The sequence below is a fragment of the Elgaria multicarinata genome, chromosome 10 (genome assembly GCF_023053635.1).
Source record: "Elgaria multicarinata webbii isolate HBS135686 ecotype San Diego chromosome 10, rElgMul1.1.pri, whole genome shotgun sequence".
NCBI classification, from domain to species: Eukaryota; Metazoa; Chordata; class Lepidosauria; order Squamata; family Anguidae; genus Elgaria; species Elgaria multicarinata.
The window spans coordinates 88,387,638-88,402,564 of record NC_086180.1 but is presented as its reverse complement, the minus strand read 5'-3'; the positions used below and the strand labels follow the sequence as shown (position 1 = coordinate 88,402,564).

General features: G+C 42.7%; 1 protein-coding gene across 1 annotated transcript in view; it reads left to right on the top strand.

Annotated features, from left to right (window-relative positions):
- Positions 1-1,241: 1,241 nt before the first annotated feature.
- The window catches only part of NCAPG (non-SMC condensin I complex subunit G), a 50,578-nt gene continuing 36,892 nt past the window's right edge, over positions 1,242-14,927 (top strand). The window contains exons 1-5 of the mRNA XM_063135334.1: positions 1,242-1,452; positions 3,876-4,082; positions 4,784-5,012; positions 5,573-5,718; positions 7,863-7,947. Of these exons, the coding sequence (XP_062991404.1) occupies positions 1,345-1,452; positions 3,876-4,082; positions 4,784-5,012; positions 5,573-5,718; positions 7,863-7,947 (775 nt within the window). The 5' untranslated portion in view covers positions 1,242-1,344. The remainder of the gene's footprint in view (positions 1,453-3,875; positions 4,083-4,783; positions 5,013-5,572; positions 5,719-7,862; positions 7,948-14,927) is intronic.

The following is a 14,927-nucleotide window of genomic DNA, read 5'->3' as shown; positions in this document are numbered from 1 at the left end:
CCCAACCTCATTTTCACATTTACTGCAGTTTGCCATTTTGTCTGAACTTGACAGACTGTGATCAAGCCACTGTGGTTTATTTCCCCCTCTATGATCATGTGAACAAGCTCAGGGTGCACTGGGAGGCTGACTTGTTCTCCCTATGTGGTTGCTGGTCCTCCTGTTTTTTTAAAATAAGCCAACTTCAAACCATGGGTTTTTATCAAACCAAAGTTAAACTTAACCGCAGTTTAGGGTTCAGGCATAATGCTAAACTACAGCTAATAAAAAATGGAAAACAAGTTTTATCGTGATGTCCAAACCAGCTCAGTTGCTGTAGCTTAGATTGTAAGTTAACTGCAAATGGCAAAGCTGTCTAGCATTTCACTGTTTATGTGAAAACAGTTCATAGCATGTACGTGAGCTGAGTTTGCCTTTTACTCTTTCTGGTCTTATGAGTCTGAGCCACAGAAAATGAGGAGGTGAGAGTGATGATGAAAACTACCCAGGTGACAAGCCCAAGATTGACTGAAATGCTAACTTAAAAATGTGATTCTCTCCTGCCCCTATTACAATTCCAAGAATGCTGTATTTTAGTCCAAAATGTTTAAACTTTCAAAATGTAGTAAACACCAGTAACATTATGAGACCTCTCCTGAAATGACCAATTATGTGTTATTGTCATTCATTTAGGCTTTAGGATAAGAATAAATTCAAGAGGAACAAGAAACTGGAACACATGTTGAGAAAATACTACTAGCACAGTTAATAGGTATGAAATGAGCGTCTATTTAATAGTGGTAGCTTAGGAACCAGCTTGGTGGCAGAGTATCTGCTTTGCATGCTGAAGGTCCCAGGTTCAATTCCCAGCATCTCCAGTTCCCAGTTTGCTGTGGAGGGCAGCTTACAGATAATGTAAATAAAGAAATACATAAAGGCACCACAAGGGTGTTTAACAGCCAGCTATTCATGTTCTGAGGCTGCTGTTCTTTGGGGTTTAATGATTCTAATCTTATTTATTTATTTATTTATTTTATTTATTACATTTCTATACCGCCCAATAGCCGGAGCTCTCTGGGCGGTTCACAAGTGTTTGTAAGCCACTATGGGGACCACTGGTGAAAAGGGTATAACTTTTAAACACAATAGTTTTGATTAGAACTAACTCTCAAATAAGACTATGGATAAAGGGGATGGCATAAAGTAATCCAGATGTGAATGTATGTTTAGATGAGGACTATTTAAAAACACACACACTGGTTGCTAGGCTTAATGGTAAAAGCAAGATGATGCTAGCAGCTAGTGGGAATCCATAGATACTACAGCATTTGTTTAAGTTTCTTTTATTACCATCTTTTTGCAGCTATGAAAGGAAAAAAGAAACTCCATATTAAGGAGGCCTTTGAGCAGGCTCAAAAACCTCACCAAAATCATGCAAAACTAGTGACATCTTTGAAGTGCACATACAAAATGGTAAACTTCATTTATTTATTTATATCCCTTTTAGACTTTTAGTTGCCAGATGATTCACAACAAAGGTTAGATCTACATTACTGCTTTATAGCAGTATTGAAATTAACTGGTAACTGTTGGGGCACATTACACATTCCCTATACTGCTTTCATAGTATTTTTCCTGCTTTTTATTCCACATTATCCAAAATACTGCAACAAATGTCATTGTTGTCCTACGAGATAGAAATGCGCAAGAGGGATATAGCATTACCATGTTGGGATTGTAAGGATTTGACAAAAGATGTAGATCTGGCCAGAGAGATTCATTCACCAAGTGTATTGACCAGGAGCCAAATTATGTCAGGGAGTGTCGCCACTGATGTCATTCAGCCTGTGGAGGGGTAGCTGGGGGTGGGGGTCATCTGGTACCCACCTGAAAATAGTTCCCCATCCCTGCTATATTTCCTGTGATGGTGTACCAGGGCCATAAGATAGAACAAATTTTCCCTCTGAGATGGGGGAAGCCTGACCTTGGAAAGGGAAATCTGACATTGGAGCCCCCTTCTAGCCTCTGCAGAAATGTTCACAGCCACAACCTTGCTGATACTGGAGAGGGGGGAAGGGAACAGATAGAGTCTGGGATGATAGGTAGGTGAGTGACAGTTCCCAGGCAATCTTCCAACATTGGTGGCGGGGTGGGTGGGGTGGGTTTTATGCCAGTCCTAGAGCTAACATAAATACTTGGTGTGTGTGTGTGTTTTAAAGGAAGATGGGGAAATGCTCCTTCCTCTCTTTTGCCCTGTTAGGGTCATGCTGGCAGGGCACTGGGTATGTTGGAGGTTCTGAGTTTGGACCACTCTATATCTAGGATTGCCCTTCCCTTCAGGCTTTTGGGGAGTGATACTGTGATCAGTTGCTAGACTATCACATCTAGTTTATGTTACAACTAGATGCTGTTATAGTGTACGTCAATAAGGATACTCATATCAACAACGTCTTAGTGCTGCATTCCTGTTAACAAGGTAACATGTTGATCACAGTTTCAGTCTTTGCATGTCATAATAAAGGGCATTGTATTATTTTAGATTCCTAGGCATTGTATCACATCACATATTTAGAAGCCAGTATAACATTTTAGGGGTAAGCATTGAGCCAAACAGTATTTCAGGTTTCTAGACACACCTAGAATTTTTGCAGCCCTGCCAAAACTACAATGGAGAGGATGCTTGTGCTAGTGCTCTCGTCGAAGCAGTTGTCACTATCTCACCCAAGCACCTTTCCAGGCAATTGACAATAGCTCACCCGATCGCCCTTTCCCTCTGAACAGCACCCTGCCAGCCTTTTGATATACACCTGAGCTGAGGGCAATGAAGCAAGAGGGAAGATAGCTAGAATACAGGTGGAGGAAGACTAGGTTAGGGCTCATTATTGAGCCTACTCTGGTGACAAAAAGGGAGTTCTTTTCCACCACCATTGCATCTTCTCAGTGTCGTCCAGCAGAGCTTTTCTGAGTGGTTCACAGCCTGCTGCAATCTGGGCCAAGGAGAGAGACGGTGGAACCCTAGGTAGCATGCTGTGAGCAGTTCACATGACACTTGGAAGCTGCTTGCATCCATCACAACCTCACATTTAATGCAGTTCCATTGATAAATGTGTCCGGAGCACCAATTGATTTATTTGTTGACTTTCAGTTGTTGAGGCCCAAGGATGTGGATATGGTGCTTGGCCAAGTCGTTCAACCACCTGTGTGCTTGACCCTTGCTCTTCATGGTTTATTACATCAAATAAGGAGGGGAGGTCTGGCTGGATCCAGGCTGGTGTAAATTCCTCCTTGAGAGAGGGTATAGTACCGGCCTCTTTAAAGGAGGCAGTAATTAGGCCACTCCTGAAAAAGCCTAGCCTGGACCCAGGAGATGTTAACTATCAGTTGGTTGCCAACATCCCCTTCCTAGGCAAGATCATCTCTTCCCATACATACTTGATTAAGATTATCTTCAGAGCTCTGCTCCTGCCAGATGCAGTGAGGCAGGTGGCTACTGGGGAGAGAGACTTTTCAGTGGTGGTACCCTGGTTGTGGAATGAACTTTCCAGAGAAGCTCACCTAGCACCTACATTATGGTCTTTGCAGTGCCAGTTGAAGAACTTTTTATTTTCCAGGTGAAGGCCTTTTAGTCTTTCAGTTTTATATGATATTGTGCTTTTAGATCTTTACTTTGGTTTTATTCTGTTTTAAACTTATAAGGGTTTTATATTATGTTTTATTATGTTGTTTTTTATGAACTTCCCATATTGGGCAGTATGGAAATGCAATAAGCAAACAAGCTTATAAATAAATTATGCATGATGAGAGGATCGTTATGGGCTGTTAAAATGTCATCAACTGTCACTTAATGGAGGTCTGTTCTACTATTGTGAAAGCAAAATTGTATTGTGTACTTCTAGTTGCAGGACAAAAATTGTTTTCATGAGGAGTTTGTTCATTACCTTAAGTATGCCATGATAATCTACAAACGAGAACCTGCAGTAGAACAAGTGATAAATTTTGTGGCGAAGTTTCTTGCTTCTTTTTATGAGTCAGAAAAAGATGACGCTGAAGAGGAAGAAGTAGAGAATTCACTTCTGAATTATTTGTTCAACTTTCTGCTTGAGGTACCTTAACAATAATGAAATAATGGTGAAGAACTGGTATTGGATATATAAAGCTCCTTTTTAAAAATAATATTACGGACACCATATGAATGCATAGAAGTGAGATTTTCTTAACGATATAAATTCAAGGTTAAGCTTTACTGACTCAATTCCACTTTGCGTGGAAGGCCTGTGTTAGATTTCATGACCTTAATGAGGAAAAGTAATAGGGACAAGTGGTTTAGCCTGCATCCTTCTGTCAAACGTACCAGTACTGATCACAATCCTTTATGCCAGAAACACTGATACACAGTTGCCAAAGACTTCTGGTGCAGCCGGGGCTCTGATTTCGTCAAATTGACCTCTGTGGAATATGCCTGTGTTGTTGCTGTCCCTGTAGTCGCCATTTCTGTTCTGTAGCTGTGCTGCAGTTTGAACCATGGAGGTGTTTGTGCACAACACTTATGGTTTGGGGCCTGCTTTCAATGCTTCAAATAGACAACATTTAAGTTTAAAAATGCCCCTCAGTATTGTAGGATAACTTCAGAAAAATAGGGGAAGGTGTGTTTTGTTGTTTTTAAACAAAACAGTGAATGTCATAATTAAACTCGTATTGTGTGCTTTTTTTATATATGAAATCTTTATGAATCATGAAATTTCATGTATGTAGGAACAATGATGAAGGTAATCATAGAAAAAAATACTTCTTGCCTCCTTTAAAGTCTCACCAGGCTAACAGCAATGCAGTCAGATTTCGAGTGTGCCAGCTCATTAATAAACTTTTGGGAAGTCTGCCAGAGAATGCTCAGATTGAAGATGAGCTGTTTGATCAAATTAACAGTGCCATGCTGCTCAGAGTGAAAGACAAAGTTCCAAACGTGAGAGTTCAAGCTGTGCTGGCATTATCTAGACTTCAAGATCCAAAGGACAATGATTGCCCTGTGGTTAACAGTATGTTGCTACTCTATCATTGATCTTTATTTAATTTAAGTATGTTTATTCTTTGAATTTTTAAAGCTTTTGCTGAAATACTTAATTCAGCTTTATCACGTAATAGATTACTGGGTGTATTGGTTGGTGGAAAATCATGGAGATGACATTAGTATTGAATTTTGCCTGGCAGATGTAAATGGATTTGTTGCATTCAGAGAAATCTGAAGTGGTATAAACAGAGTGGCAACAGATAAATGCCTTCTGACAGAGACCTCATAATAGTTGGAGGGAGCGGGGAGCTTCTGCTTTTGCATAAAAACTTGCATCAGACATAGGTGGGAGGTGACAAGAGGAGGTTGAGACAGACACTGGCATGGTCTAGTTTGGACATACATGTTCTGGTTTGCTAAAGCATAGTTCATCAGCTGAGCATCACTACTGAGACCACACACTTGTCTCTTCCCTTTATATCTAATATGGACACAGAAATATATGTTGACCTTTCTTTGTTGCTTCCTTCTTATTTATGTACATTTTCCAGTCACCAACAAACTTTGTAAAATGGTCTTTTCTTTCAGTTTACATCAATTTGATTGAGAATGATTCTAATCCAGAAGTCAGGCGTGCTGTATTGTCATGTATTGGTCCTTCAGCTAAAACTCTGCCAAAAATCCTGGGCCGTACCATGGATGTGAAAGAGACAGTCAGGAAATTAGCATATCAGGTAAACAGATTCCTATTAATAACACTTGTTAATCATTTATGATTTTAAAAATACCCAAACAATTGGACGACAGAACCATGTTCTTGGGAAGCAGGGGAGGGGGAATATCTTCATGGTACACTCTAAAAGAGTGTGTGTGTAAATTCAATTAAAATATGTCATAGCAACTCTAAGATTGGGTTTGCATGACACAAAAGTCAATGGTGGGTTAAATAGTCCATGGTTGGTTATTGTGCTGTCTGTTGGGACTTTTTCACACCACAGTTGGTTATTGAGCCCTAATAAGTAACACTGTGCCGAGTTGATTACTTGAACAACTGTGGGTTAGCGTGTCGTCTATTGGGTACCATTGACTATTTCATTGCACACTGTTCGTTATTTTCGGTGACTACGGAGTCCCCTGGCAAGAGTGACCAAAGTGGCAGCTGCTACTCTAGTCTAGCTGACAGACCTCTCAATGGCTGATAGGATATTAGTGAGAGGACTGAGGTGGGAAGAGATGGCGGAAGATGTGTCAAACACACTGTTGACTAATAGTCAACTTGACACTGGTCTTATTCCACACTACAATTGATTCTAAACTTGTGTGGGGAGTACCCTCTCAATAATGAACCGTGGAGTTGAGTATTTACCCACCATTGACTATTGTGTTGTCCAAACACAGCCTATCTTTGATCAGTATCAGCAATAACTGTTAAAAATCATGAGTCACTTACAGATTGGGTTCAGACAACATGATAACCAACGATGGTTTAAATAGTTGATGGTTGGTTATTTAACCCATCATTGGTTATCATGTTGTGTGGAGGGAGTTTTTAAACTAACGGTTGGTTATCTGGTTGAAATAACCAACGCAGATAACCAACCCTGTGCAGTTGACTATTTGAACCACTGTTGGTTATTGTGTTGTGTGAAGGACACCATAGGTTATTTTGTCAACCACAGAGTCGCAACGCAAGAGTGGTCAAAATGCATCTGCTGCTCTGGTCTAGTTGGCAGGATAGATTTTTGACAGCAATGGCTGATGGGATCCTATCGGGAGGACTGAGAGGGAAGAGAGGGTGGGGGATGAATGAATCAACTTAGCGTGGGCTAATAATCAACTCAGCCACCGATCCTAATCCACACCACGGTTGAATATTATGTTGTGTGGGAGTACCCCCTAGATAAGCAACTGTTGAGTTGATTATTACCTCACCATTGAGTATTGTGTTGTCTGAAAGCAAGTGCCAGCAAGGCATGGAGCATGTAAACAATTGGCCCGTAAGCAGTTGGTGATCTTGCCAAATTTTTTTTAAGTTACTATTTGCAAGGAGGTGAATGCATTAAATCAACCTGCTCAAAGAATGAACTGAATTCAGACTATAGAGGAACTTACAGTACAATTTTGGCAATATTCAATATTGGGTATGTCAGGCGCAGGTATAATAGCTTTTCATTCAGGATTATATGGTTAGAATTTGTTTCAAGCTTTGGTTCTGTGTTTCAGATTGACCATAGCAACCATAAATCTTGTCAAAGAACATTAAATTAACTGTTAAATATTGTGGCCCAGCTTCATCAAAAGGTGCATCCATCCAGTTCAGAGTGGCCTGGATTAGCATCGTGATGTAGACATGGATATTTATTTATTGCATTTATATCCTGCCTTTTTTGCTCCAAGGAACCCAAGATGGCATACATAATCCTCCCCTCCATTTTATCCTCACAACAACAACCCTGTGTGGTAGGTTGGACTGGGAGTCTGTGGCTGGCTCAAAGTCACCCAATGAGCTACCATAGCCAAGTGGGGACTAGAAGCCCGATCTCCCAACTCCCAGTCCAACACTCTAGCCACTACACCACACTGGCTTTTATGGATATCCATTTTGTACCAGTAGAATGTGTCACTTGCATTTGTGGCAAGAGTAAAGGTCCCTTGTGTTTGCACTGAATAACAATAAATTCTCTGCCAGTAGAATGAGTGTCTGTTTAGTTGTGGGAGACAAACACAACAACTAAATTTTGCTTTTCGTGGGCTCCTTTTACAATATGATAGCTCTTGTGATTTGTGTATCTATTTGTGTATCAAATTATTTCCAAACTATGTGATCAAATAAAAATACAAGTTTATCACACACAACCACTCCATTCTTCTTCAAAAGGTTCTGGCAGAAAAGGTTCATATGAAAGCTTTGACAATAGCCCAGAGAGTAAAACTTTTGCAGCAAGGACTTAATGATAGATCAGGTAAGAGATTTTAATTTACATTTGTCTGTTTTGAGTTTTTGTTCAATGTTCCTGTTTCTTGTCTTTTTTTCAGTGCTAGTAAAATATCAGAAATGTTAAACAAAGGCTAAAAATCTATGTACACTTCTAAGTACACATGTGTGGGCTCACACTGTGCTTCTTCATCGTGGTCTCTGTGCATTCACACATATGGGCTCTGCGCCTGCGCTGAGCTCGAATCGGAACTTCTAAAGCTGAGTAGTTTTGGCGGGAATCCCTCCCCCACCGTCCACTATGCATGTCCACGGGTTCCCGCCTACTCCCTCAGTTCTCTTCGACTGCCTTCTAGCAAGGACTCGTTAACGGACTTCTTCTGATACGTCTCTTGTTAGACAAATTTACCTCAGCTGAGTCTTCTTTTTCTGTACATAGTTCTTATCTTCTATTTTTCTGTAAATATATGTATTAAAAAAAATTATTGTACTTTAGATATTTAGGGTTATTCCCTTAAAGATTAGGGGCTGCATGGCTGTTAAGGCACTATTTAGAAAATGCCTGGAATGTGGCGGTAAATTACCCCCGTCGGATGGACATTCTTTGTGCTTAATTTGTTTGGGGGAGTCTCATATTGTAGAGACCTGCCGTTTTTGTACCAGATTTACTCGCCAGACTAAAAAACACCATGCTGATCGCCTAAGAGCGATTCTTTGGAAAAAGGCATTGGAGGCAACGAATCAATGCAGTCTGATTTGCAGGTTGCGGGGCCCTCACTAACAGTCTCGGCTGCGAAAAAAATATCCAAAAAAGCCAAAACAAATAAAAACCCTAAGGAGGGAACAAAGAAGAAAGATAAAGGAAAATCTTCAAAAGTCAAACCTTCTTCTGCTGAACCAGCGCCGGGTATCCTGACCCCGCCCCCATTGCCAACTCCACAAATTCTCTCCTCGGTACCGGCAGCTCCACTCGACCAGTCAGTACCGAGGATTGAGGCCGTCCCTGTGGTATCGATCTCGGAGGGCGAGATCCAGGACGCATCACCGTACCAGGCACCGCCTCAGCTGCTGCCTAGTCAACCTCGGCACCAAAGCCACTCTCCATATAGAGGCTATGGCTCTAGGAATAGAGATTACTACCCCAGAGCGTTTCCTGATCACCCTTACTCTCCACACAGAGAGGAAGATAATCTCTTGATGTGGTCAGGCCCTTCTTATGTGTCCCGTCACTCTCTGGATTGGAGGAGGGATCGTTATTATTACGATCATGACCGTTCCACCTATTATCTGCCTCGTGATCAGTACCGGTCCCGTTCTCCCCCACAACTTACTCGACCAGGCTCGTGCCAGTCAAGGTCTCCTCGATACCGAGAGGAGCGCTCTTTTCTGCCTCAGCCTCCATCTCGGGACCGAGATGGCTATCAGGACTGACCTTCTTTGAGTCATTTGTGTTTGCCTCCTCAATCACCCTCCCCTCGACGTCGAGAGGCCACGCTACCGCTGCTGCAACCTGATCCGTCTCGGGATCGAGGCACGCCGCCTCGGGGCTGGGAGTCTTTGCGGGACCGAGAGGCGTCTCCTCGGGACCGAGAACCGCCCACTGATCAAGCCGCCTCAGCAGCAGTTCAACTGGCTCAGAGCAATGTAACTTGGAATCGACAGCAAGACCAACGCCAGACTTTGCCTAGTATAATGATCCCGACTGCTTCTAATGTTTCGCAATTAAGAGTCATTCAAGTAGCTTCTCCATCACAATTGCTAGAGAGAAGAAAGGATTCCTCGCCTACTCAGCATAGGGCTCAATTGTTAGCTAATGAGTCTCCAGAGGACTATGACTCTGATTCTAGCTCCTACTCCTCTGTTCCGCCTTCTATTCAATCCCCAGATGATGTAGTGGCTGCCCAAGAAGGGGTATCGCCCAATGAAGACAATTTTTAATTTGCTGACCAGATATTGCGTATGGCTCAGGCTTTGGGAATTGAAACGCAGCAACCACCTGAGCGAATATCTGATCTGGTGTTTGATGCCATTTATACAGGGGCTGCAACCCTGGTTTCCATTCCATTTTTACCAGCACTTCTTCATACAGTAAAACAATCGTGGAAAACCCCAGCCACAATGGCACCAACCTCACGCAGACTAGAGTCCTTATACAAGGTGCAGGAAAAGGATGCAACCTTCCTTTTTACACACCCCATACTGAACTCAATAATTGTGGAGTCGTCGCAGGGGAAATCACAGAAGGTGCATGCGTCTCCAGCGGATAAGGAAGGGAGGCGTTTAGACCTATTGGGTCGTCGCATATACTCCTCAGCAGCTTTGAGCTTGAGAGTAGCGGACTATCTAGCAATGATGTCCCACTATCAACTCTTTCTATGGGAGAAGATGGATAACATTTGCAACCATCTTCCTGAGGAGCATAGGGAGCTTGCCAGAGTTTTTCACGGCGAAGCCCTACGCCTATCCAGGCTACAACTTAATACCACCAGACACCTCACAGACTGTGAAGCTAAGGCAATGATGGGGGCAATAGCGTTACGCCATCATGCTTGGCTTCGCTCTGCAGGCTTGACACCGGAGGCAAGAGCTAAAATTGAAAACCTTCCCTTTGATGGGGAAGGATTATTTAATGCTACCACAGATGAAGCGATGGAGGCTGTTCAAAAAGCAAAAATGACAGCAAAAAAAATGGGCATCTCCCTGCAGCTACAACAACCACAGTATAAGCAGCGTAGATGGTCACACCCATCACCCTTTTACCAATCTAGAGCAAATGCTGATCGCCCACCTAGATATCAACAGCAGCAGCCTAGAAGGCAGCAGTCAACAGGTCTATTCCATCCTTATCGTCAGAGACCTGTACAGCAGCCTAAAAAGCGTTTTTGACTTCATTGACACTCCACTGTCCACCCTTCGAGTTGCCCCACTTTTTGGCAATCTCCTATCCAACTTTCATCACAATTGGCAAACCATAACATCAGAAAACTGGATCCTAGAAATTATTCAATTAGGTTATCACATAGAGTTCAAAGACCTCCCTCCCCTTGGTACCGTAAAGATATCACTGACATCACCAGTCCTAATATCAGAGACTGCAACCCTACTAGCCAAGGGCGCTATCTGGAGGGTGATTCCATATTCCACCCACGACGGATACTTCTCCCGGTACTTTACGGTTCCAAAGGCAGATGAGGGTCTTCGGCCTATATTAGATCTGAGGGACCTCTACCAATATATAGAAACCAGAAAATTCAGAATGACCACCCTGGCATCCATACTACCTCTCCTCCGACCAGGAGTCTGGTTTGCATCTATAGACCTACAGGACGCTTATTTCCACGTTGCGATCAGAGATATCCATTGCAAGTACCTCCGCTTCATAATTGGCACAGAAATGTACAAGTTCCAAGTCCTACCATTCGGATTGGCAACAACTCCCAGAGTGTTTACGAAGTGCATGGCGGCTGTTTGTGCTTTTCTCAGGCTACACGACGTGGAGATTTACCCTTATCTCGACGACTGGCTCCTGGTCGCAGACTCAAAGAACGAACTCTTGAACGTGGTTGCGTTTGTTCTTTTTTTATTATTATTATTATTATTATTATTATTATTATTATTATTATTATTTTAAAACACAGAATAAACATCTTACAAAAAAGAAACAACAACACAACATACTACATACATTTTGATAAATGTTGAATAGATATATATTGAGTAAATATTAACTATAACCTATCCTATCATTACAAATATAATCTTTCTTAACATATAAGTGCACCCTCCACCTCGGGATCTATTCCTGCTTCCAAAATCTCATACTTTCTTCCGCTGGCGGTTTCCCACTTCCCTTAGAAAACACAAATATTAGGAACTGTTTCCAAATTCCTTCAAACTCATTTATTTTCGTTATACCTTTCTTCCACTTAATATCACAAGTCAATTTATCATTAATAGCTATATTCCAAACTTCTTTATACCATTCTTCAATAGAATATTCCCCCTGGATCTTCCAGTTCCTAGCTACCATCAATCGTGCTGCAGTCAGCAAACTCGATATCAATTCTTTAATTTCTTTTCCACATTTTAAATCTTCAAATAGTGACAGTAATGCAATTTTTGGTGTTTGTTCTATTTTCATGGTTGCGTTTGTTCTAAATATTCTGGATTTCCTAGGTTTCAAAGTCAACTTAGCCAAATCCAACCTCACCCCGTCCCAAACCATTCTTTTCATAGGGGCTACCATAGACGCAATAGCAGAAAAAGTCTTTCTCCCTACCAAAAGACAGGTTACGTTGTCAAGGCTGGCCAGAAAGCTATACCATCATCGTCACACTACAGCCTTTGTGATCCAACGATTACTGGGCCTCATGGCTTCTACAGTCATAGTAGTAAGATGGGCCAGACTTTACATGCGAAAACTCCAAGAATGGTTTCTACGAGTTTTTCACGGGGAGCAGAATGCACGAAGGGTCAAACTCGTCATTCCATTGGAGGTTCAGATCGACCTCAAGTGGTGGACGAATATCGAGAACCTGGGCATGCCCTTCAATCCAGTGCGTGTATCCAGGACTTTAGTCACGGATGCTTCACTCATGGGCTGGGGGGCGCACTGCGGGCCCCTCCGGGCACAAGGAGTTTGGACTGTCTTGGAAAGGACTTTTCATATAAATCTGTTGGAACTTACAGCGTTGTTTATGGCACTCCGCTCTTTTGAAACTCACCTATCAGGTCATCACGTCAGAGTGATTACAGACAACACCACAGTTCTGTGGTATATAAACAAGGAAGGAGGAACACGTTCCTCAAAACTCAATCGCCTGACTATATTAATGCTCACCTGGGAATATTCTGCTGTCGTCAATCCACATAGCAGGCGAAAACAACTGCCTTGCGGATGCTCTAAGCAGAGTGCAAAGTATATCACACGAATGGGAACTCAACCCCATCAAACTCAATCAAATATTCCAAATATGGGGCCAACCTCAAGTGGACCTGTTTGCGACAGTACACAACAGGATATGCAGGAACTATTGCTCGAGAGCGGGCATAGGGAGGGGCTCACTAGGAGATGCGTTCCAACTCAGATGGACGGGAACTCTCTTACCTATTCCCACCATATCCTCTCATTGCCACATCACTGCAAAAGATCCGGCGGGACAGGACAGATTGCATTCTGGTAGCCCCATGGTGGCCTCGCCAGCACTGGTTCTCTCACCTGAAGGCGCTGTCGCGCAATTGCTTCATTCGCCTCCCATCATCTGTGACTCTCCTAACCAAGGACAGAGGCAGAACGAGATGTCTGGAATCAGAGACACTCAATCTGACAGCTTGGAGGATCATGATGTAATGGGAGGATTTGGGGACGCAATTAATTCCATTCTAACAGCGGCTAGGAAACCTGCAACAAGAAAATCTTGAAAAGTGGAAGAGATTCTCATCTTTTGCTACTACGACGGGTTTTAACCCTTCTTCTGCGTCCCTAAAGGATATACTCGTTTTCCTCAATTCGTTATACAAAAAAGCTCTTAAATTATCCTCCATACGGATGTACTTGGCAGCTATTTCAGCATTTTATCCTCTGATCCAAGGTTTTTCGGTTTTTACTCACCCTACAGTTCGGCAGTTTCTGAGGGGACTACGTAATTTAGCACCCCCTGTTCACGCTATAGTTCCAGCGTGGAGTTTATCTGTTGTGCTACAGTCCCTAACGTCTAAGCCATTTGAACCCATGGCCACTTCAAGCCTCATTTTACTTTCATGGAAAGTTGCCTTTTTAATAGCCATCACTTCGGCTCAGAGGGCAAGTGAATTGGCTGCCTTGCGGATAGACCCACCATATCTGTCCTTCCATAAGGATAAGGTGGTCTTGCGCCCAGATTTGCATTTTCTGCCCAAAGTTGTGCCCAAGTTCCACTTAAACCAAGATATAATCCTCCCAACGTTCTTTCCTTGTCCAACAACAACTCTGGAGTCAAGATTGCACTCTCTAGATGTTAGAAGAGCCCTTGCATTTTATAAGTCGCGCACTGACTCGTTCCGTAAAACATAAAGACTATTTGTTTGTTATAATGGACCTACAAAAGGACAACCACTGTCTTCACAAAGACTGTCAAGATGGATTGTAAGTGCTATTAAGTTAGCCTACCAAATTGCTGGTTTGCCTCTTGGCAATACTGTCAAAGCTCACTCAACCAGGGCAGTGTCAACATCGACGGCTTTCCTCAGAGGAGTGACTATACCAGACCTCTGCAAAGCAGCTACATGGTCCCAACCATCAACATTCATCTCACATTATCACCTTGATGTGCGATCCAGGGCTGACTGCAATTTTGGACGTGCAGTTTTGTCTTCGATTTTGGGCTGAGACATCTCCACCTACCCACCTCCGGTAAGTGAGCTTATTAATCGCCCATATGTGTGATGCACAGAGACCACGATGAAGAAGAACAGGTTGCTTACTTGTAACTGTGGTTCTTCGAGTGGTCATCTGTGCATTCACACAACCCACACAACCGTCCCCGCTTTTTGTCGATGTCTTTGATGTCGATATAAAGTGGCTACTTCCTTGCTTTGGGGCCTGAGGCGGTCTCAGAGAACTAAGGGAGTACGCGGGAACCCGTGGACATGCATAGTGGACGGTGGGGGAGGGATTCTCGCCAAAACTACTCAGCTTTAGAAGTTCCGATTAAAGCTCAGCGCAGGCGCAGAGCCCATATGTGTGAATGCACAGAGACCACGATGAAGAACCACAGTTACAGGTAAGCAACCTGTTCTTCTCATATTCCTTGTGTGTGACATGGTTAGAGATGTGAAGTCCCAGAACTCCCTCCCCCTGAAAACTTAAGGGCAAAATGTATTTTTCCTTCTTCTCCCCAAGTCCATCCCCCCCAGTCTTTACTTCCCCCAAATGATTTCTAAAAAATATGTAGTAAAACTTTTATAGAAAGACTAGATATGTAAAATTTCTGGAAATTATGAAGCCATGCGAGGGGGTTGGGGAGAATG